Source organism: Heterocephalus glaber, unplaced genomic scaffold (assembly GCF_053883595.1).
Source record: "Heterocephalus glaber isolate CG9 unplaced genomic scaffold, H.glaber_assembly_v1.0 deba00001577, whole genome shotgun sequence".
Lineage (NCBI taxonomy): Eukaryota > Metazoa > Chordata > Mammalia > Rodentia > Bathyergidae > Heterocephalus > Heterocephalus glaber.
The window spans coordinates 28,969,847-28,990,565 of NW_028258358.1; the positions used below are offsets into that span (position 1 = coordinate 28,969,847).

A 20,719-nucleotide genomic window follows, 5' to 3' on the forward strand; every position below is an offset into this window, starting at 1 on the left:
ACCAGATCAAGGTACTGAGTCCTGCTGCTCCCAGCCCAGAGGTAGGGGCTTCTGAGCCACCGTCCCACTGCTCCTGGTCCAGAGGAAGGGGCTTCCCGGTCACCATCCCTCCCGCTGCTCCCAGCCCAGAGGAAAGGGCTTTTGGGCCACCTTCTGTCCTGCTGCTCCTGGCCCAGAGGAAGGGGCTTCCAGGCCACCATCCCTCCCACCGCTCCCGGCCCAGAGGGAGGGGATTCTGAGCCACCATCCCACTGCTCCTGGTCCAGAGGAAGGGGCTTCGAAGCCACCATCACTCCCGCTGCTCCCAGCCCACAGGAAAGGGCTTTTGGGTCACCATCCCTACCGCTGCTCACGGCCCCTGGCCCACTTCACCCAGCTCAAAGGAGGTAATCCGTGCAGGCACTAACAGCCCCCTGGCCCAGTCAAAATGAGAAAACAAGTAAATAAGTCTCAAAACCAGACTCCCAGATCACCTACAGCAACCCCAAAGGGAAATCAGATGGAACACTCTGATACTCAACCACCTGGACCCACTGACCTGGCAACAAAAGGAGATCTGGAAAAAATGAAATCAGAAATAATTTCTCAGATAACAGGAGAAATTGTGCCCCTAGTGCAAGACATGATTAATAAATCTAGAGAGGAGCTCAGGAACCTGATGGAATCCCAACATAAGAAACAAATGGAATCCATAAAACAGATGCAAATAGATTTCCAGGACATGAAAAACTCCATTGAAAGTCTACACAGCAGAATGAGCCAATGTGAGGACAGAATTTCAGATATAGAAGATAAGATTGCAATTAGTGACCAGGAAAAGAAAAATTGCTTCAAAATTATAAGAGAACATGAGAAATCAATCCAGCAGCTGCTAGATGATGCAAAGAAGAATAACATAAGACTGATTGGACTCAATGAAGAAACAGGAGAGAGTGCAGATGACATAAAAAATATCTTCATAGAAATAATGGCAGAAAACTTCCCAAGCAGGGGAAAAGAGCTTGACATACAGATAAGTGAGCCATATAGGACTCCAAACAGCCTTGATAAAAAAAAAACTACACATGGGCACATAACTGTTAAGATTCCAGAAACACAACAGAAGAACAAAGTTCTCCAAGCAGTCAGAGAAAAGAAACAAATCACATACAAAGGAAAGCCCATCAGAATCACAGCAGACTTCTCAACACAAACCATCAAGGCAAGAAGAGCTTGGAGTGACATATTCCAAGCCCTAAAAGAAAACAGCCTCCAACCAAGATTGATGTACCCTGCAAAACTATCTTTCAAAATGGATGGAGAAATAAGATACTTTCATGACAGAGAGCACCTTAGGAACTTAGTGAATACCAAACCAGCACTCCAAAGAATTTTACACAATATCCAGGAACAGACATTGAGGATCACAACCCCAGGAAGCAAAGCAGAATGAACCCATCTGGCATGACAAGAAATTAAATGGAAAGGGGAAGAACCCAACGAAAAGAAAAAGTCATGGCAATGACAAGTCAATACGTTTCAGTTATAACCATCAACATTAATGGTCTCAATTCACCAATCAAAAGAAATAGACTGGCAGAATGGGTTAAGAAGCAAAATCCAACAATATGCTGCATACAAGAAACACACTTCATTCAAAAGGAAACTCATAGAATGAAAGTTAAAGGGTGGAAAACAATACTCCATGCAACAGGAACCCGAAAAAAAGCAGGAGTAGCTATCCTCTTGGCAGATCAAGTAGATTTCAAACCAACACTGATTAAGAGAGACAAAGAAGGACACTACATCCTTGTAAAGGGAAGAATCCAAGAGGAAGAGATGACAATCATAAATATCTATGTACCAAACACAAGTGCACCCAACTATATAAAACAAATACGAATGGACATGGAAAGTCATATATGCACTAATACAATTGTAGTGGGGGACCTCAACACCCTACTGTCACAAAGAGATAGATCAACTAGACTAAAATAAGTAATGAAATACTAGAACTCAATCGCACTCTTGAACAAATGAACTTAACAGATGTTTACAGAGTCTTCCACCCCACAAAATCAGAATACACTTTCTTCTCAGCTGCACATGGGTCATTCTCCAAAATAGACCACATGCTCACTCACACAACAAGTTTAAGTAAGTGCACAGGAATTGAAGTTATCCTCTGTATATTATCAGACCATAGTGCAATGAAATTGGAGATCCATAGCAAAAGAAACTCGAAACATTTCATAAACATGTGGAAATTGAACAACACACTTCTGAATAACCAATGGGTCACAGAGGAAATTAAAGAAGAAATCAGACAGTTCCTTCAATTAAATGACAATAACAATACAACATATTGGAATCTATGGGACACAATGAAAGCAGTCTTACGAGGGAAATTCATAGCAGTGAATACGCATATTAGGAAAACAGAACGAGCCCAATTAAACTACCTGATGCTGAACCTCAAGCTTCTAGAAAAAGAAGAGCAGGACAACCCCAAAGCTCATACAAGGGAGGAAATTTTAAAGATCAGAAGAGAAATCAATGCAATGGAGACTAAGAGAACGATACAGAAAATCAATGAAGCCAAGAGTTGGTTCTTTGAAAGAATCAACAAAATTGACAAACCTTTGGCCAACCTTGTCAGAAAAAGGAAAGAAAAGGCCCAAATCCATGCAATTAGGAATGAAAAGGGTGAAATGACAACAGACCCAGCAGAAATCCAGAGGATCATCAATACCTACTTCCAGAACCTATATGCCAATAAGATGGACAACACAGAAGAAATGGACAGATTCCTAGATACATATGAATTACCAAAGTTGAATGAAGAAGACCTAAAAACTCTGAACAACCCAATATCAACCAATGAAATTGAAAATGTCATTAAAAACTTATCAACTCAGAAAAGCCCGGGCCCTGATGGCTTCACTGCTGAATTCTACAAGACATTTAGAGAGGAACTGCTGCCACTACTGTTTCAACTCTTGAATGAAATTGAAAGGGAAGCAATACTCCCAAATTCATTCCTGGAAGCAAGCATCAACTTGATCCCCAAAGCAGAGAAAGACCCAACTGAGAAAGAGAACTATAGGCCAATCTCACTAATGAACATAGATGCAAAAATCCTTAATAAGATACTGGCAAAAAGAATGCAGAAGATCATCAAGAAGATCATACAACCTGATCAAGTGGGATTCATCCCAGGGATGCAGGGATGGTTCAACATAAGAAAACCAATCAATGTAATACACTATATCAATAGAGCCAAGGACAAAAACCATATGATTATCTCCATAGACACAGAAAAAGCATTTGACAAAATCCAACATGCATTTATGAGAAAAACGCTACAAAAAATTGGAATAGATGGTCTCTACCTCAAACTGATAGAAGCCATCTATGAAAAACCAACAGCCAATATCATACTAAATGGTCAAAAACTGAAATCCTTCACACTCAAATCAGGAACAAGACAAGGATGTCCACTATCACCACTCTTGTTCAATAGAGTTCTGGAAACATTAGCCATAGCAATTAGACAAGAGAAAGAAATAAAAGGAATAAAGATAGGTAATGAAGAAGTCAATTTGTCATTATTTGCAGATGACATGATACTCTATATAGAAGACCCCAAGAACTGCACCAAAAGTCTTCTAGACTTAATAACCAAATTCAGTCAAGTAGCTGGTTACAAGGTCAACACACAAAAATCAATAGCTTTCCTCTACACCAACGACAGACTCACTGAGAGAGAAATAGGGCAAATGATTCTTTTCACAATAGCATCCAAAAAACTGAAATACCTAGGAATCATCCTAACAAAAGAAATCAAAGACCTCTTCTCTGAAAACTATGGCATTCTGAAAAGAGAGATTGAAGACGATATCAGAAAATGGACAGACATCCCCTGCTCCTGGGTAGGAAGGATTAATAGAGTGAAAATGGCCATACTTCCAAAACTGCTATATAGATTTAATGCAATTCCAATTGAGATCGCAGCAGCATACTTCATAGACCTCGAGAAAACAATCCAAAAATTCATTTGGAACAAGAAGAGACCCAGAATAGCAAAAGCAATTCTAGGTAACAGAGACATGGCAGAGGGTATCACAATCTCCAACCCACAACTAAACTACAAAGCTACTGTGATAAAAACAGCATGGTACTGGCAAAGAAACAGACTTGAGGACCAGTGGAACAGATTAGAAGATGCAGAAACAACACCAGACACACTCAGCCATCTCATCTTTGACAAAGGAGCCAAACACCCTCACTGGAGGAAAGATAGCCTCTTTAATAAATGGTGCTGGAAAAATTGGGCTTCAACTTGCCAAAGATTAAAACTAGACCTGTATCTCTCACCATGCACTAAACTAAAATCAAAATGGATTAAAGATCTAAATATTAAAATAGAAACTCTGAACCAGTTGGAACAGAAGTTAGGTAGAACCCTTGAAGACATTGGCGTAGGAAAAGATTTTATGAAGAAAACCTCAGTTGCCTGTGAACTAGCACAAACAATCAACAAGTGGGATCTCTTCTTATTAAAAGGCTTCTGCACAGCAAGAGAAACCACCAGCAGTGTGAAGAGACAACCCACAATGTGGGAAAAAATCTTCACCTGCTCTTCCTCAGACAAAGGTCTACTACCTCAAATCTATAAAGAACTTAAAAAGATCAGACCTCCCAAATTTAAAGACCCAATCCAAAAATGGGCAGCTGAAATGAACAGACATTTCTCAGATAAAGAAGTAGAAATAGCCAATAAATACATGAAAAAATGTTCAACATCACTGGTCATTCGAGTGATGCAAATGAAAAGAACGCTGACATTCCACTTCACTCCAGAAAGAATGGCTGCTATCATGAAATCAACCAATAACAAATGCTGGCGGGGCTGTGGAGAAAGAGGAACCCTGCTCCACTGCTGGTGGGAGTGTAGACTGGTGCAACCACTGTGGAAATCAGTATGGAGATACCTCAAAGAACTAGGACTGGAAGTCCCATTTGACCCCGCTATTCCACTGCTGGGGATCTTCCCCAAAGAATTAAAAGAATCATACCACAGTGATATATGTGCACCCATGTTCATAGCAGCACAGTTTGTAATAGCTAAAACTTGGAAACAGCCCAAATGCCCATCAACTGGAGACTGGATCAAGATAATGTGTTTTTTTTTTATAAAATGGAGTACTACTCAGCCATAAAAAATGAGAAATTAGAGACATTTATAGCTAAGTGGATGCACATTGAGGCAATACTCTTAAGTGAAATAAATAGGACACACATGTGTAAATACCAAATAGTTTCTCTAGTGTGAGAAACTGAAAGTGTAAATAAGGACTAAATGTATAATAGGTAATGTGAAATAGGAAGGAAAGGGGCAAAGGGGAAGGAAGTGGGAGGGCTAGGGGAAAGGATAGAAGGGAATGGGATTAATATGAGAAAATGGAAAAATAGGAACAAAATCTTTGTAAATAGGGAGGACTGGAGTGGTTGAAGGGAGGGCTGGGCAAGGGTGAAAAATAAGAACCAAGAGAGACTATGTAAAGGTGCAAATTTCCAATGGTGAATGTCATTATATTGTATACCTAAAATGTACCAATGATTAGAATGAATAATCGATAATGTAAAATAGGAAGAAAAGGTCCAAAGGGGTAGGGGTAGTGGGAGGGGCAGGGGAAAGGAAAGAAGGGAAAGGAAAAATGCTGAGAAATGGAAAAAATGGAAATAAAGTCTTTGTAAATAGGGAAGGGTGGAGGGCGTGAAGGGAGGGCTAGGAATGGGGAAAAAGTAAGAACCAAGATGCTTTATGTAAAGGTACAATTCCCAATGAGAAATGTAATTATGTTGTATACCTACAATGTACCAATAAAAGAATTTAATACAAAAAATAAATAAATATGGGTATGCATGGATCGCTGTGATATCACGTCTTTAACTCTTTTGGGAAGACACCTAGAGGAGGAATAGCTGGGTCAAATGAAATTTCTAATTTTGGTTTTTTGAGGAATCTCCATACTGTTTTCCAAAGCAGTTGTACTAGTTTACATTCCTACCCATGCAGAAGCACTTCTAATTCCCCACAGCCTCATCAGCATTTTTTCTTATTTGCTTTCTTGATGATAGCCATTCTTTTGGGGGGTAAGAGGGAATCTTAGTGTTGTTTTAATTTATATTTTTCTAATGGCCAGCAATGTTGAGCATTTATTTATGTATTTATGGGCCATTTGTACTTCTCATTATTCCCTTTTCTAAAGTATGGACAGATAAACATGAAATTAAATATTCAAATATGTGCATAAATCTGGGAGGAGAGGGGAAGCTAGCAATTCTAGAGAAGCTTAGCTGTGGTCCAGCAGGTGGCCTCTCGTACAGGGTAGTTGAAATTTCTCATTGGTTCAATGACAGATGTATGCAAATCCAATGTACAATTTGTTAGGCAGTCAAACAGTATCAAAGCATAATTACCAGAACAGTGTGTTCTACTACAATAGTCAGAGGTTGAAAGACAGCAGGCAGAATATTCCAAGATAAATAAACGACCTCTGGGAGGTTAAAATGCTAAGTGGAAGGTGAAAGCATTAGAGCACAGGCTAAGCAGAGAGGAGAGAGGCTCCATATCCTGTGAGGGAGGTGGGAGCTACCAGCCCTTGACCTCCTTTACCCTTTCCATTTCTCTCTTGCCTCAAAGCCACAGCAAGAGAGATAAACCAGGAACGGGGCAGTGCTGATTACACAAAATGTGACTGTGCTACATCCAACCTGAGCCCAGCATTAAAGTCCTTCATCTCTAAGAACAAACTGGAACCTGGGAGCATTTCCTCTGGCTGCGCTAGCAGAAAAAATGAATCGGGAATGAAGCAGAAGCACCATGTCAGTTGCTTAAAGTTCACACTCATTTAGCATTTCACACACCATTTACATTTCAGCTCTCCCTCCACCAGTGAAGAAAGCAGTGTGCCCTTTGGTTGAATCTCCTTGGAGTCCCTCTCTGCCTCTCTCTTCCTCCCTTCTTCTTTACTCAGTGGAGCCACCTGAAACCATAGTATTCATTGACCCTCCTGAGCACCAAGAACTCACACAGCTCCTTCCATCGTGAACAGAAAAGGAGCCGCAATGCTGCTTTGCAGCCCTGCTTGGCTTTTCTGACCTCTTTACAAACTGCAGAGCTGGCTTGTGAGTTCTAGAACCAGGATATCCTGCCCTGATCCATGAAATTTAACCTGCACCACTGGTTTCATGCACCAAGCGCTCCAAACAGATTTGACAAATGTTACCAATATTTATTGAGCAACATCTGTGTTCCAGGCTCTTAGAGGAAGAATTGTGTCCTCCTGCCCTCCAATTCACATATTGAAGAACCCCACAATGTGCGTACATCTGGACTCAGGGTCTTTAAAGAAGTGATCAAATGAAAATGAGGGTTTTAGGGTTGTCTTAGTTACTTTCTCAGTGCTGGGACAAAATACCTAACACCTGAAAATAAAAGGAGGAAAGGTTTCTTTTGGCTCACGGTTTAGAGAGGTTTCAGTCCATAGTTGGCTGGCTCCTGGGCAGGGTGTCATGGCAGAGGTGCACTGCAGAGAAGGAGCAGCTCATGGCATGGTTATGGGAAGCAGAGAGAGAGAGAGAGAGAGAGAGAGAGAGAGAGAGAGAGAGAGAGAGAGAGAGAGAGATCAAGGGCGGATGAGGGAGGTATACCTTCTAGGCCACGCCCACAATGACCCACCTCTTCCTGCCAGGATGCACCACTCAACCGCGTACCCGCTATAACCCTATCGGTGTCACACACTCATGATCCAGCTACCTCCCAAAGGCCCTACCTATGAGCACATGGGGCTTTGGAGGGGTCGTCTAGATTTAAGCTATAACAAGAGTGGCACATACTCCATTCTGATGGTATCCTTATGAGAAGGGGAAATTTGTACAAAGAGACAGCAGGGATGCCCTGCGCAGGACAAGACCCAGGGACCCAGTCTGCAAAGGCATGGTGATAGACAAGCCAAGGATGGAACCCTGGGGAGAAATAACCCGGGTCTTAGATTATTTAAACACAGGAACTATTTGGAAGAAGTTACACGTATTAACTCAATTTACTCTAACGTGTGTGTGTGTGTGTGTGTGTGTGTGTGTGTGTGTGTGTGTGTGTGAACATTATGGATATATCGAAAGCAAGAAAATTAAAGTCCATAGCCATCAAAAATAAAAAGTTAAAGGTTACGTGCTTAGTGAGTGATTGGGCTGGAATGTAATTGCCTGTACTCTGTCTGCCCCCAGAGGGCACCTGAGGAACGACTCCTGTGCCTGTTTCTCCAGAGGAAACCTTCCCCGTGAGCTGATACGTTGCTCTTTCTACTTAGTTGAAGGCAGGGATGACAACAGCTGGAAATAGATAAGCCAGAGCTTCTGTTTCCTTACTTTCTAAATTTCCTGATTAGTTTATTAGAATTCTTCATATTGTATGAGGAATTCCAACTCAAACTGGCCTATATTGAAAAAAGGAAAAAAAAAGTGTAAAGAATGTATATGCCCCTAGCAGCCTCGAAGTCTCTTCAGACAGGCAAAATGGCTGCTATGATTCCAGACCTCACATCTTCATATCATATGACTCAGAGGCGAGAGCATGTCTTTTAGCTTTATTTCCCAGAATCCTCAGCAAAGATCCCTACCCCCTAGTTAGCTTTCTGTTTCACATTCAGAATGATCCCAAGAGCATGAAGTAATTGGTTTAGGACAGTTAAAATGTCAGAGTTGAGAGTCTCAGGCTGGGGATGGGAGGAACTCTCCTGTGGCTGGGGGAAGGAAAATTGGAGTTAGTTTATAACAGGTACAGAATTTCTAGTTGGGACGATAAAAAAAAAAAAGTTCCAAACATACATGGTGGTGACGGTGTATAACATTGCAAATGTGCTTAACGCCACCACCTTGAGCCTTCAAAATGGGTCAAACGTCAGATGTGATGTTATCATCATCATCATCATCATTTTACCACAGAATGCAATTAAAAGAGAAACCTCTCCAAACACGTCCCACCACCGCGGTGCTGAGACCAGCTGGCTTCTCACCCCCGTGAGTCTCTGGCTGTTGAAGACGCTCCTGTGCCCTGGAGCAGGGACCTGCCAAGTGTCCTCAGAGAGAAATCTGTTCACTTTGTTCTGCATGATACCATATGACCTGGCTTCGGAAACGTGAGAGTGAAGAAGCCTTACTTAGACTTCCAGAGATTTCATACAAAGAAATAATTAAGGTCCAGCCACTTCACGGTGGTTTAAATGGAAAACAAACAAACAAACAAACAATGGGCTCCTTAACTGTTATGTTCTAGTGACGTTTGCATTGTTAAGAGGAAGGGAATGCATTTGGGACATTGGGGACAGGCTGGCAGACATAAACAGGAGTGGCTGCCGCACCTAGAGGAGCCTTTATTTATTCCCCTGGCATTATTCAGTTCTGCACACAGGAAGCCTCAGAAAACTGGGGTAGGGGAGTGCTGGGGTTCACTGAGGGCCACAACAAAGGTGAGCACAGTACTGGGACAAAGGCAACTGATTGCGTCCTCTCTCCAGCAAAGGGAAAACCAAATCCAGGCACCTGCCTTGCTGCAAGGTGAGTTCACAGTAATTGGAGGTTCTGAGTAGCCCTTGTTTTAAAACAATGAATTTACACCCATTACACCCAGCCCAAGTGTTAACTTAAGAACATTTTTATAATGCCTACTTTTGTGCACCTATGAGGGCTGCGACAGCCAAGTAGAAAAGGAACAAATTTGCATGTTACCGGGTTGTAAGAGCCCTCTGATTGCTGGGGAGATCTGATAATGCTGTCAAGTGCCCTGTAGACTGAGCAGCGCCCCAAATGCACCAGATCTGCTCCTGGTGTGGCTGACAGCAAACGAAGGAGGCAGCCAGTGAGGGATTAAAGAGTTGGGAATATCTTAGGCAAAAGTAAGAAAAGCACGGAGGCATCGTGGTAAGAGAATCTGACCGAGTAGTGCACAGAACGAATGAAAACAATGACCTTGAGTCTATAAAACCTTGCCCACCTCCGAATTGTAAAATGCCTGACAGAAAAAGAAAACGTGCAGCTTACACATAAGTCTGGAGCTAGCAAGGGCTGGAAGGTGCGTGCTTGCCCGGGTGAAAAAAAGAAAATCGCTGTACGGATTGCTAAGTGTGCATGTGAGGATGGAAATCATATTCCCATTTGTAGGGCTGATGGTTTGCTTGTAGAAATAGGGCTAACGACCTCATGGATCAACATGAAATGTGCGGGTTTTATGTAAACGTGTCTCCTTGATATGAAAGCCAAAACTTCTGAAACATAAAATACTTCTAAGAAGAAAAAAACGACTCGCATCAAATCAAGATGGTGCTTACTACTATTTGAAAAAGCAGTAAAAGTATGGGAACTATAGCGTTAGGGAGAAATGTCAATAGTAAAATTTGGTGCTTTAGAAATTAAGTCTCCAGCAAAATGAGCCTTGCGATTCTGTGAGTACCAACAGGAGGAGCAAGGGAAAACTGCACCTCTGGCAGCAAAGGGTTTTGGATTTGACTCCCCCATTTCTTCAGCAGCAAAATTTCTCAGAATAAGAAAAAAACCCTAAACAAATAAACGACTTGCCCTCAGGTTTCCTCTTTAATCTTCACCTGTAAGTGCGTCTAAAGGACAGCCTTGCAAAAACTAGAGACCACGTTTTACCATTTGAGTCCCCCTTTCAATCCCCTAACCCAAAGTCATTATGGTACCCAATAAATGCTTGCTCTTGTCACCATCAGGCCATTAATCTAGATTTGAAAAGTGGCTTCTGTGGTGAAAGACATTTTCTGATATAGCAGCACACACCTAACTAAATTCATATAGCTATCGGGAGTTTCAATTCACTGATCCAATATTTGTCCTAAAAATTTCCAAAATGTTTCTCCTAGTGGCTTTTTTTTTTTTTCTGACAGGGTCTTGCTATGCAATTCAGGCTGGGCTTGAACTGTCTATATAGTTCGGACTGATCTTGAACTCAAGGTGATCCTCCTGCCTCAGCCTCCCAAGTGCTGGGATTACAGGCCTGTGCCGCCATGCTTGGCCAAAAGGTTTCTTTTTAATAACAGTTTCTAATAGAAAAGACTTCTCCCCAATCTCCAGCTCCAGTGCATTCATATAAATAATAGTTAACTAAATCATACCCTGTGTTTATTTGCCCAGAATAGAGTTTTGCCCAGCAATCTGAAATGTTCCCCCAAACTTTTATGGCTGGCTGGCAAACACTTAACATTTCAAAGCAGATGAAAAGTAAATTCTGAGAGCTCTATAGGAAACCTTCTCCTTCCAGATACTGTGTTTTATCTGTCTGATTTCTGAATTCTTGGCTCATCTTCCGGTATTTTTTCTCTTCTTGGCCAGTCAATTAACCATAAAGGAAAAGAGCAGCAACATTACCACATTGTGCAGTTTTCTAATCTAACACAAGAGGGCAGGTTTTCCTTTATTTTAAGACTAATTCCATCTGCTAGTAATTAAAATGGTCATTGTGCTAATTGCAAATTTGGAAACACTCAATAACATACAGAGTAAATGAGTAATCAGAGCGTGTAACTTTGGCAGTGAAATCTCTATTATTTTAATAAAGAAGGCCAAACTCAGGCTTTTCTACTTAGCATTATTTACAACACAGAGAACAATTACACTTGGGAGGCCCTGGGGGGGTTTTAGCATATGTTTATAAACGGCTGCAGGAGCAGAGAAAGAAGGGCCAAATTCAGGCATATCCTGTCTGTGAAGTCTGACTTGAATTGATAGGTTAAATAGCACAAGTGGCTCAATGGCTTCTACCAAATAGATGTCATCTTGGTAAAAATATATAGCACATACAGGCCTTGAAAAGGGACTTTGTATTTTTGTTTGCTCTGCTTTGTTTTAGAAAACTAACATAGTCTATAGCTCACCATTTTCTTGTGTGTTATTTTCAAAATTTCACTAAACAACTACCAAAGCATAATTACATTTTCACCTTGAACTGCTGTGGTGGTCTAAGTCAAAATATAGTCAGCCCTGTCTAGGGCACATTATCTTTCAGTAGTTTCAACTAAGCAAGGATGCAAATATTTGGAGGAAGAACTTCATCTGTACAGTATATGCACGGACTTTTTTCCCATTGTCATTTTTCCTAAACGGTACAGTGTGGACAATGGTTGGCATAGCACTTACCTTGGTTTAAGCATTATAAGTAACCTAGAGATGATGTAAAGTACTCGTATATTACTACAGGGTGGGCATAGATTATATGAGAAAGTTACGCCATTTATATAAATGTCCATGGATTTGGGTGTCCTGGGATGACAGGTCCTGAACGAATCCCCCACGGATGCCCAGGAACAAGTGTCCTGAATCATCTTTGAAGAGTTTCCTAAAGTGATGCTGCTTGGGCCCATCAGCAAAGAAGCACTGTTTGCCTGAGTAAATAATTTGCCCACTAACTTTTTCACTAAAACAAGGATTTTGGAATACAAGGCATTAGGGGGCCCTAAAATAACATGTGTGAGGACTTCAGGGAAGGTAGGAGGGAGTCTTAATTTTCCATCCTATTTCCTATCACTAAAGCCTGCTGATGGTAGGAAGAAGGTGCAGCTAGAAAGAAAATGCAGCCGAAATCTCTTTGTCTAGATTTCTTGGAGTAAAATTCCACCTACTACAGGTACAACTCAAAATCTGAAGGACGAGTGGCTGTTAATATCATGGCAGGGATATAAGACTCCACTCTCCTATGTTTTATCCAGCACATGTTAGAACACATGCCAGAGGCCCTATGAAAAGTTGTACTTTGAGACTGGTTTACTCATTCATTCAAAAAATATTTATAGAGTACTCAGAATGAGCAAAGAACTGCAGAAATAGGAATACTTCAACCTTGGGTTTTGTCATTGCATTGAAGAAAGTTATACCTTCCTACACGGTGGTGGGGGGCTGGCTCTTTTATGCACCTGTATCGATTAATCACTCACATTTCTGACCATATAAGTCAAGGTGCTTCAATGTAAAGACTGTGGAGCAACACAGAGGGGTGGAAGCGAACACTGCACAACCACCACCTCACTTGCTCAAACTTCCTCCTCTAGGCTCATGTGGAGGAGCCACAAGTTACTGCTATGGTGGCCTGAAGTGGCCATCACATCCAGGGTCAGTCACTGGACCGTGTGATGATGGGAAAGAAACTTTCACTTGGGGACAGACTGGCCTCTCCTTTTCTAGGTCTAGGAATGAGCAGTTGCTTAGCGATTCTCTCTCCCCCCCCCCTTTTTCCAGTACTGGGGATAGAACTCAGGACCTTGCACTTGCCAGGCAAGTGCGGTACCACTGAGCTACACCCCTGGCCCAATTTTCTGAAGTGAAGTAGTTACACATTTTACATGTATATACTGCATATGCCAATATAATATGTTGCATCCCCAAAAGATGAGGACTGATGTGCAGGCTAAAAATATAATCATCCCCCAAAGGCGAACAATAACCTGCAAAACAACATTAATTTTTATTTTCCTTTTTAATAAGTTTTCTGCTACTTGTTAATGTGAAGTTATAATTATTCACTAGAAGTATTATAATTAATAATGTTAAATCCTAAGCAAGATATAAATTAATAGTAAAGACTTAGAGGAGACTCAAAGTTACAATTCAAGGAAAGGAAAGATGTTACTCAATTTCATTTCACTTCTGAATGTCAACCCCATAAAAGCATTTCTATTGAAATTATACTTCATATACATAGCTTTTCTAATACAAAGATAGAATCCTAAAAATAATCTGTTCATTTTTTTCAAGGTTGAATTTTTTCCCCCATTCTTGAGAAAGTATAGTCCTGCAATGTTCAGTGACATTTGGTGACTTTATTTGCATAATAGTCAATGTAAGTAAATACCAACTTTCTACTCTGCAAGCTTATCCTACCTTTCGAGTTGTTAAAAGGCATTCTTTATTGATTTATTATAAGGTTAGAAAATGCTAGAAATTTTTATTCCTCTTAAATGAACTATGATATTAGGAAATTGTTTCTTTAGGAAGATATTATAAAACATAATATTTGTAAAAAGTTGCACACACTACAGATAAAAGCAGCTAAGTATAAATGATGATTATTTATCTCTACTTCAGATAGAACTTGCTTTCTCCAGATCTTATGAGGATAGGATGCATGAAAATTCTGATATTCAATACTGGAAAGATAAGCTAGATGTGATTATTTGCCTTATAGAATTATTTATAATAGTTCACCTATAAAAAGGTGATTTCTCCTGGTGCTTTTAACATATACTTGATTTATGCATAACTTTTCAGGAACATACCTACCATGCAGAATTATATCTTTATTTTAATATATTTATCTTTTGTTTTAAAAACAGGATGTAAAAATGTGTTTCCAACAGCCTTAACCTCAGAGCATAAACCTTCCAGAGAGGGCCATGAATGACCATTGGTGCATAGTCCATGGCCACTCTGCAGAGCAGGAACTGAGGTTTGTGCCTGTGACTGTGGCTGAAGACCCCCAGGAAGGGCTTCCCTCCGTGAAGGACCCTGCTTGATATTGCTGAGCCTCCTCTCAGATACACCTGTGACTTCATGAGACCTGGACTCAAATTCAGTTCCAATGGGGCATGGTGCATTTCTCTGGCTTCAGCAGCCCACTGCAAAGGGTACCACTGGTCTTGGTGAATCTCGCATCCCCTTGGCCCCCATATACAGAGAAGGCAGCTCTAGAGTCCTCTTTGCACCCTCATTCTAGAGACAATCCATTCCTGCAGGGAGAGGTCAAACAAGCTACCACAGGCCCCCTCTAAAATTCAGGCTCACTCCTGACACACAGACACCAGAGAGGAGCAGACGAAATTTGCCTTGAAATCTCAATAACCGTTAATTTCTCAGAAGTGGGGACCATCATGATAAGTCTGAACACTGTAGTAAAGATGACCTCATTCTTATTTCTCATAATCTGATAAGTATTTAACAAAACATAACAATTTAATTTCAAATTGTTGCATTTTTAACAGGTGGTTTGCTGTTGAGTAAGACATCATTGAATCTCACCCATAAGTAACAATCAGTAAGGGGCAGCTTTAATGAATATCTGCAGCCAACTCCTTCAAAAAAAGTCAAATGCATTCTATGTGAGTAATTTTTCATCTGAGACTATGTAGTAAAGGAACTGCTACAGGGTCAGCCAAATGGGGCTTAGAGTAATGAGACTCCAATCCAAATGTCTCGTGTTCAGGACTGTAGGCTCGGCAGCCTTCTTTGGTCAGCTTTTCCTGGAAAGAGTAATTCCACACTTAATAGGTTTGAGACTGTATATTAATTAACTAGAAAGCTTTATAATTTTATTTCCTTATTTATTATCTCTATAGGACCAATGTTTATCCAGTTATTGACTCTTCTAATAATCCTGCTCTTTAAAACTGCAAATTTTAGCCAGGTTCAGTGGCTCACACCTGTAATCCCAGCATTAGCGGGGAGAGAAGGGGTCTAGGCAGGGGATCACCATGAGTTGGAGGCCAGCCTGGGTTACCTAGTGAGACCCTGTCTCAAAAAACCTGCAAATTTTAAATAAATTCTGTAAACCCTAATGTACAAAGAGAACTATATTGATTCTTCATTTATTCTTGGTTTATCTTATATGGAAAATAAGCCCTATTTTAATCTTCAAGGCTGGAGAGGAAAAGACAGAGAAAGAAAGAAAAAGAAGCCCAAGGAAGGTGACGAGGGCAGAAAACCATTGCATAGAGCTATCCACAGGATGTGGAGATTCATCTAGTGCCTGCCACCCTGCTACAGTTTGCATGTGGTCTGTCCCCCAAGGCATAACCTGTTGAAATTTAGCCTCTGTTGTGAAGTATTAAGAGGGTAGAAGCTCAATGAAACTATGGCATTTGGAAGTGGGGCTCTCAGAAAGCGACTGGAATTAGATAAGGTCATCAGGGTGGAGACTCCACGATTGAATCTTGAATCTCAGTGCATTTTTAAGAAAAGGGAGTGAGGCCAGACAGACACACATACACACTTGCACCCCTGCCTCTTCCTGTGCAAGGCTTTGACCACCTTGGGACTCTGCCAACAGGGCCACTGCCACTTACAGTCTTAGACCTTACACCTACAGAATTGTGAGCTGGTAACAACCCCTTTTACTTATACAATTAGCCAGATTAAAGTATTTCAATATACTAGTGAAAAGCTGACTAATAGACATGCACCATCTGCACACCATCAAAAACACAGATGTTTGGGCTCAGAAAGACTGAACCAGAGTCTTCCAGGTCTCCAGTTACACTGATTTGCAAACTTAAAGAATTCAATTTCTGATTCCTTCCTTCCTTCCTTCCTTCCTTTCCTTCCTTCCTTCCTTCTTTTCTCTCTCTCTCTCTCTCTCTCTCTCTCTCTCTCTCTCTCTCTCTCTCTCTCTCTCTCTCTTCCTTCCTTTCTTTTTTTTTGCCTTCAGAACAGTGAAAGGTTTCATCACCATGGGAAATTCTTATCAGATACTGCAAACTTAATGTCCCTTAATGTGATGTTAGAGGTAGCCCCAAACACTTTTAGTTTGAGTTTGTTAAACAAGCAAACCAGAAACAACAGCTAAGCACCTTCTGTGTTTGGATCATCGTTTCAATAAAAGAACCTATACCGAAGATCTAAAGGAAGAAACGTAGGATAGGTTAGTTATTCTCCAGGTCAGAACTCAGTTTGGCTGGCTCGTCTCTAGGCCTGAACTCTCTCGGCTTCTTTTGTGTATCTCTTGTTGCTTAAATGAGTCTCCATGAGGGGTGTGTATCCTTTTCGGAGCCTTCTGTACTGAAGGAAAATCAGCAGCATGAAAAGACCAACCAAAGCCACAAGTATTCCCATCACCACTGAGAGTGTTGTGATCCAACTTGGAGTTTCTTCAACTGAAACTGAAGAAAAAGAGAAGGGTTTTTAACAGCTGAATACTCTTACAAAAGGAAAGAATAACCTTACTTGCTTTGCACACCCACTTTTGTTGAAAAAGCCAAGCTGTCTTGCTAGAATATGATTTATTTTCTCTTTCCTCACCAACTATTTATCATATCCACAATCATTTTTGCCAGGAAGTTGGAAATGGCATCTCATTATTGAAACACAGCATACTGCATTTTAAATATTTGTTAAAACAAGTGATTATATGCAAAATAAACCCTCCAAGGAAGTACATGGCTACTTTCTAAAGTCAGGAACTCATTTGTAGAAGTGCATACTAAAAGGGTATCTGGGGAATTGCTAAATATGCAGCTCTCAGGTGGGAAATTCTGCTGCTCTCTCCACCATTTTTATAGGTGATAAATGGAAGAGAAAAATCAGATTGGTTCTTATAACAGGAGATGTTCAATAGCAGACGCAGATAGATCTGTACTCATTTAAATAGTTTTGAGAAAATCTGAATTGTCCATGTGATAAACCCAATCTTCAGCTTATATACTTTATAAACTCTCTTCCATGAGATTAATGGGTTGCATATTTAGTATATTTATGCCTCCCTGTAATTTCTTTTAAAAGTAACTTTTCTTTGGAAAGTTATTTTAAAATTTTGGACCTTCTGAATTGGCTTCTGGATCTACACCCTACATGTATCTAAGTGTAAAACTATCTTTCTAATCCCGTTCCTTCAATCCCACTGGGGGCCATGACTATCCCAACTTGAGTCCTCCTGGAGGATTTTAATGCGCCTCCTCCTGTTACAACACGGCAGCACCTGTTGCTAGCTTCATCTTCTCAAAACATAATTTTTATTCTACCATTTCTTTGTGAAGGCACCAAAAATAATTGCTTTTTATTATTATCCAAATCCTCTGCCTATTTTTAATGTTTTTTTAATTGTGGCAATATATCTGTAACATAAATTTTACCAGCTTAACCACTTTTTACACGGTTCAGTAGCATTCCCATTGTTGTGTGACCACCACTTCCATCCATCCACAGCACCATTTCACCTTGAAAAACTGAAATATTTTACCCACTAAATGGTAACCCCTCATCCTCCCCTACTCAAGCCTTGATAACAATCCTTTTGTTTCATAAATTTGACTATTTTATATTCTCATACAACTGGAATCATATAATAGTTGTCCTATTATGTCTAGTTTTTGTTTGTTTTTGTTTTTGTTTTTTGAGGCAAGGTTTCACTACGCAGCCCAGGTTGGCCTCAGACTCACAGTGATCCTCCTGTCTCAGTCTCCCAAGTGCTGTGATTCCACAGACGTGCACCACCACACCCAGCATGTCTAGCTTATTTCACTGGCTAAATGTCCTCAGGGTTTATATTTTTTGCAGCGTGTATCAGAATTTTCTTCCTTTGTAAGACTGAATATTATATATGTCACATTTACCCATAGCATATATATATAGTTTTGTTTATTCATCCAAGTACTGATGTATACTTGGGTGGCTTCTATCTTTGGCTACTATAAATAATGCTGTTATGAACACAAGTGTGCAAATATCTCTTCAAGACCCTACTTTCAATCCTGGGTACGGACCAAGAAGTAGAATTGCCAGATTACATGATAATTCTACATTTCATTTTCTGAGGAACCCTTGTAATATTTCCATAGGTGCTGTGCCCTTTCATCTTCCCTCAGCAGTGCACAGGGTTCCAGCTCCTTCATGCCCTTGCCGACACTGGCTTTTCTCTGCTTTCCTGATAGCCGCCAACTTGCCAGTGTGACATGGCCTCCAACTCGATACCTTCCTTTCTTCAGGCTCTCTGCAGTCAGACCCTCTCACAGATGAGGCTTAATCCACAGTAATGCTCTGCGCAGCCTTCCTCTACAACCAGGTATAAAAGCAAAAGGAGCTTTTTTTCCCCACTCTAAAGATTTGATCATTTCAGCCTACAAAACAAATCAGTTTACCAGAGAAAAGACATAAAAATGTATTAACTTAAAAGTGCATGAGACACTAAGCTAAGATCGAAGTGGATTACAGATCTAAATATTAAGACAGAAACACTAAACTTGCTGGAAGATAAGTTAGGTAGAACTCTTGAAGACATGGTCATAGGAAAAGACTTTATGAACAAATCCTCAGTAGCACAGGAACCAGCACAAAGAATCAACTACTGGGATCTCATCTTATTAAAAAGCTTCAGCACTGCAAGAGAAACCACCAACAGAGCTAAGAGACAACCTACAATGTGGGAAAAAAATTTCAGCAGCTGTACCTTAGATAAAGGACTACAATTTAGAATATAAAGAACTGAAAAAAATCAGACCCCTCAAATTCAAAGACCCAATTCAAAAATGGGCATCTGAAATGAAAGACATCTCTCAGACAAAGAAGTAAAAGCAGCAAATAAATATATGAAAAAATGTTTAACATCACTGGTCATTCGAGAGATGCAGATGAAAACAACAGTGAGATTCCACCTCACCCCAGAAAGAAGGGCTGCTATCAAGAAATCAACCAATAACAAATGCTGGCAGGGGTGTGGGGAGAAAGGAACCCTTCTCCATTGTTGGTGGGAGTGCAGACTGGTGCAACCACTGTGGAAATCAGTATGGAGATACCTCAAAGAACTAGGGCTAGCAGTCCCATTTGATGCAGCTATTCCCCTACTGGGTATCTTCCCAAAAGAATTAAAAGAATCATACCACAGTGATATATGTGCACCCATGTTTATAGCGGCACAGTTTGTAATAGCTAAAGCTTGGAAACAGCCAAAGTGCCCATCAACTGGAAACTGGATAAAGAAGATGTGGGTTTTTTAATAAAATTGAGTACTATTCAGCCATAAAGAATGAGAAACTAGAGACATTTATAGCTAAATCGATTCATACTGAGGCCATACTCTTAAGTGAAATAAATAGGACACACATGTGTAAATACTGAATAGTTTCTCTAGTGTGAGAAACTGAAAGTGTAAATAAGGGTTAAACTGATTAAAATGAATAATTGATAATTTGAAATAGGAAGAAAAGGTCCAAAGGGGTAGGGGTGGTGGGAGGGGAAGGGGAAAGGAAGAATTATGGGAAAAGAAAAAAAAAAGGAAATGAAATCTATGTAAATAGGGAAGGGTGGAGGGGGTGAAGGGCGCACAGGTAATGGGGAAAAAATAAGAACCAAGATACATCATGTTCAGGTACAAGCACCCAATGATAAATGTAAAAGTATTGTATACCTAAAATATACCAATAAAAGAATTTAAGAAAGAAAAAAAAGTGCATGGGAGTCATACAAAGTATGACACTCAAAGATGGCCATCTGGTTGACACTTAAATACCTTCTTTATGGACAAAGGGGACAGGTACTGTGGGCAGTTTTAGAGAAACAGCAAATGACTTTCAGAGGAGGTTAATAAGAAAGAAGAGGAGAGGATTGTCTGAGACGAAGTTTGCCTGGGCTCTGAATGTGGCATCAACTTGCCTTTCCCTCTGCCAGTGAAGCCCCTGGAGGATCTGCCTTTGGGTAGAATGGGGAACTTCAGAGAAAGCCCCTTCCTGCACTTTGCAAGGGAAAGAGGGGTGAGAGATGGCAGAGAGGGAGCAGAAGGTCCACGAGAACTTAGTTCTTCTCCAGCTCAGAGCATTCCACACGCCAACACGTCACACTTCGGAGAATCCTTTTCTGAACCCCAGCATGCTTTTCTCTCGCAGCCCTTAGTCTAGACCACCTGTGTCATTCCCTGTCCCATTTTCCACTGTCTTCAGTCTAAAACACCCTGACCCCTACCTGC

At 40.7% G+C, this 20,719-nt stretch overlaps 1 protein-coding gene across 1 annotated transcript in view; it reads right to left on the minus strand.

The window, feature by feature from the left end:
• Positions 1-13,520: 13,520 nt before the first annotated feature.
• The window catches only part of Dct (dopachrome tautomerase), a 96,348-nt gene continuing 89,149 nt past the window's right edge, over positions 13,521-20,719 (minus strand). The window contains exon 8 of the mRNA XM_004870853.3: positions 13,521-16,925. Within this exon, the coding sequence (XP_004870910.1) occupies positions 16,732-16,925 (194 nt within the window). The 3' untranslated portion in view covers positions 13,521-16,731. The remainder of the gene's footprint in view (positions 16,926-20,719) is intronic.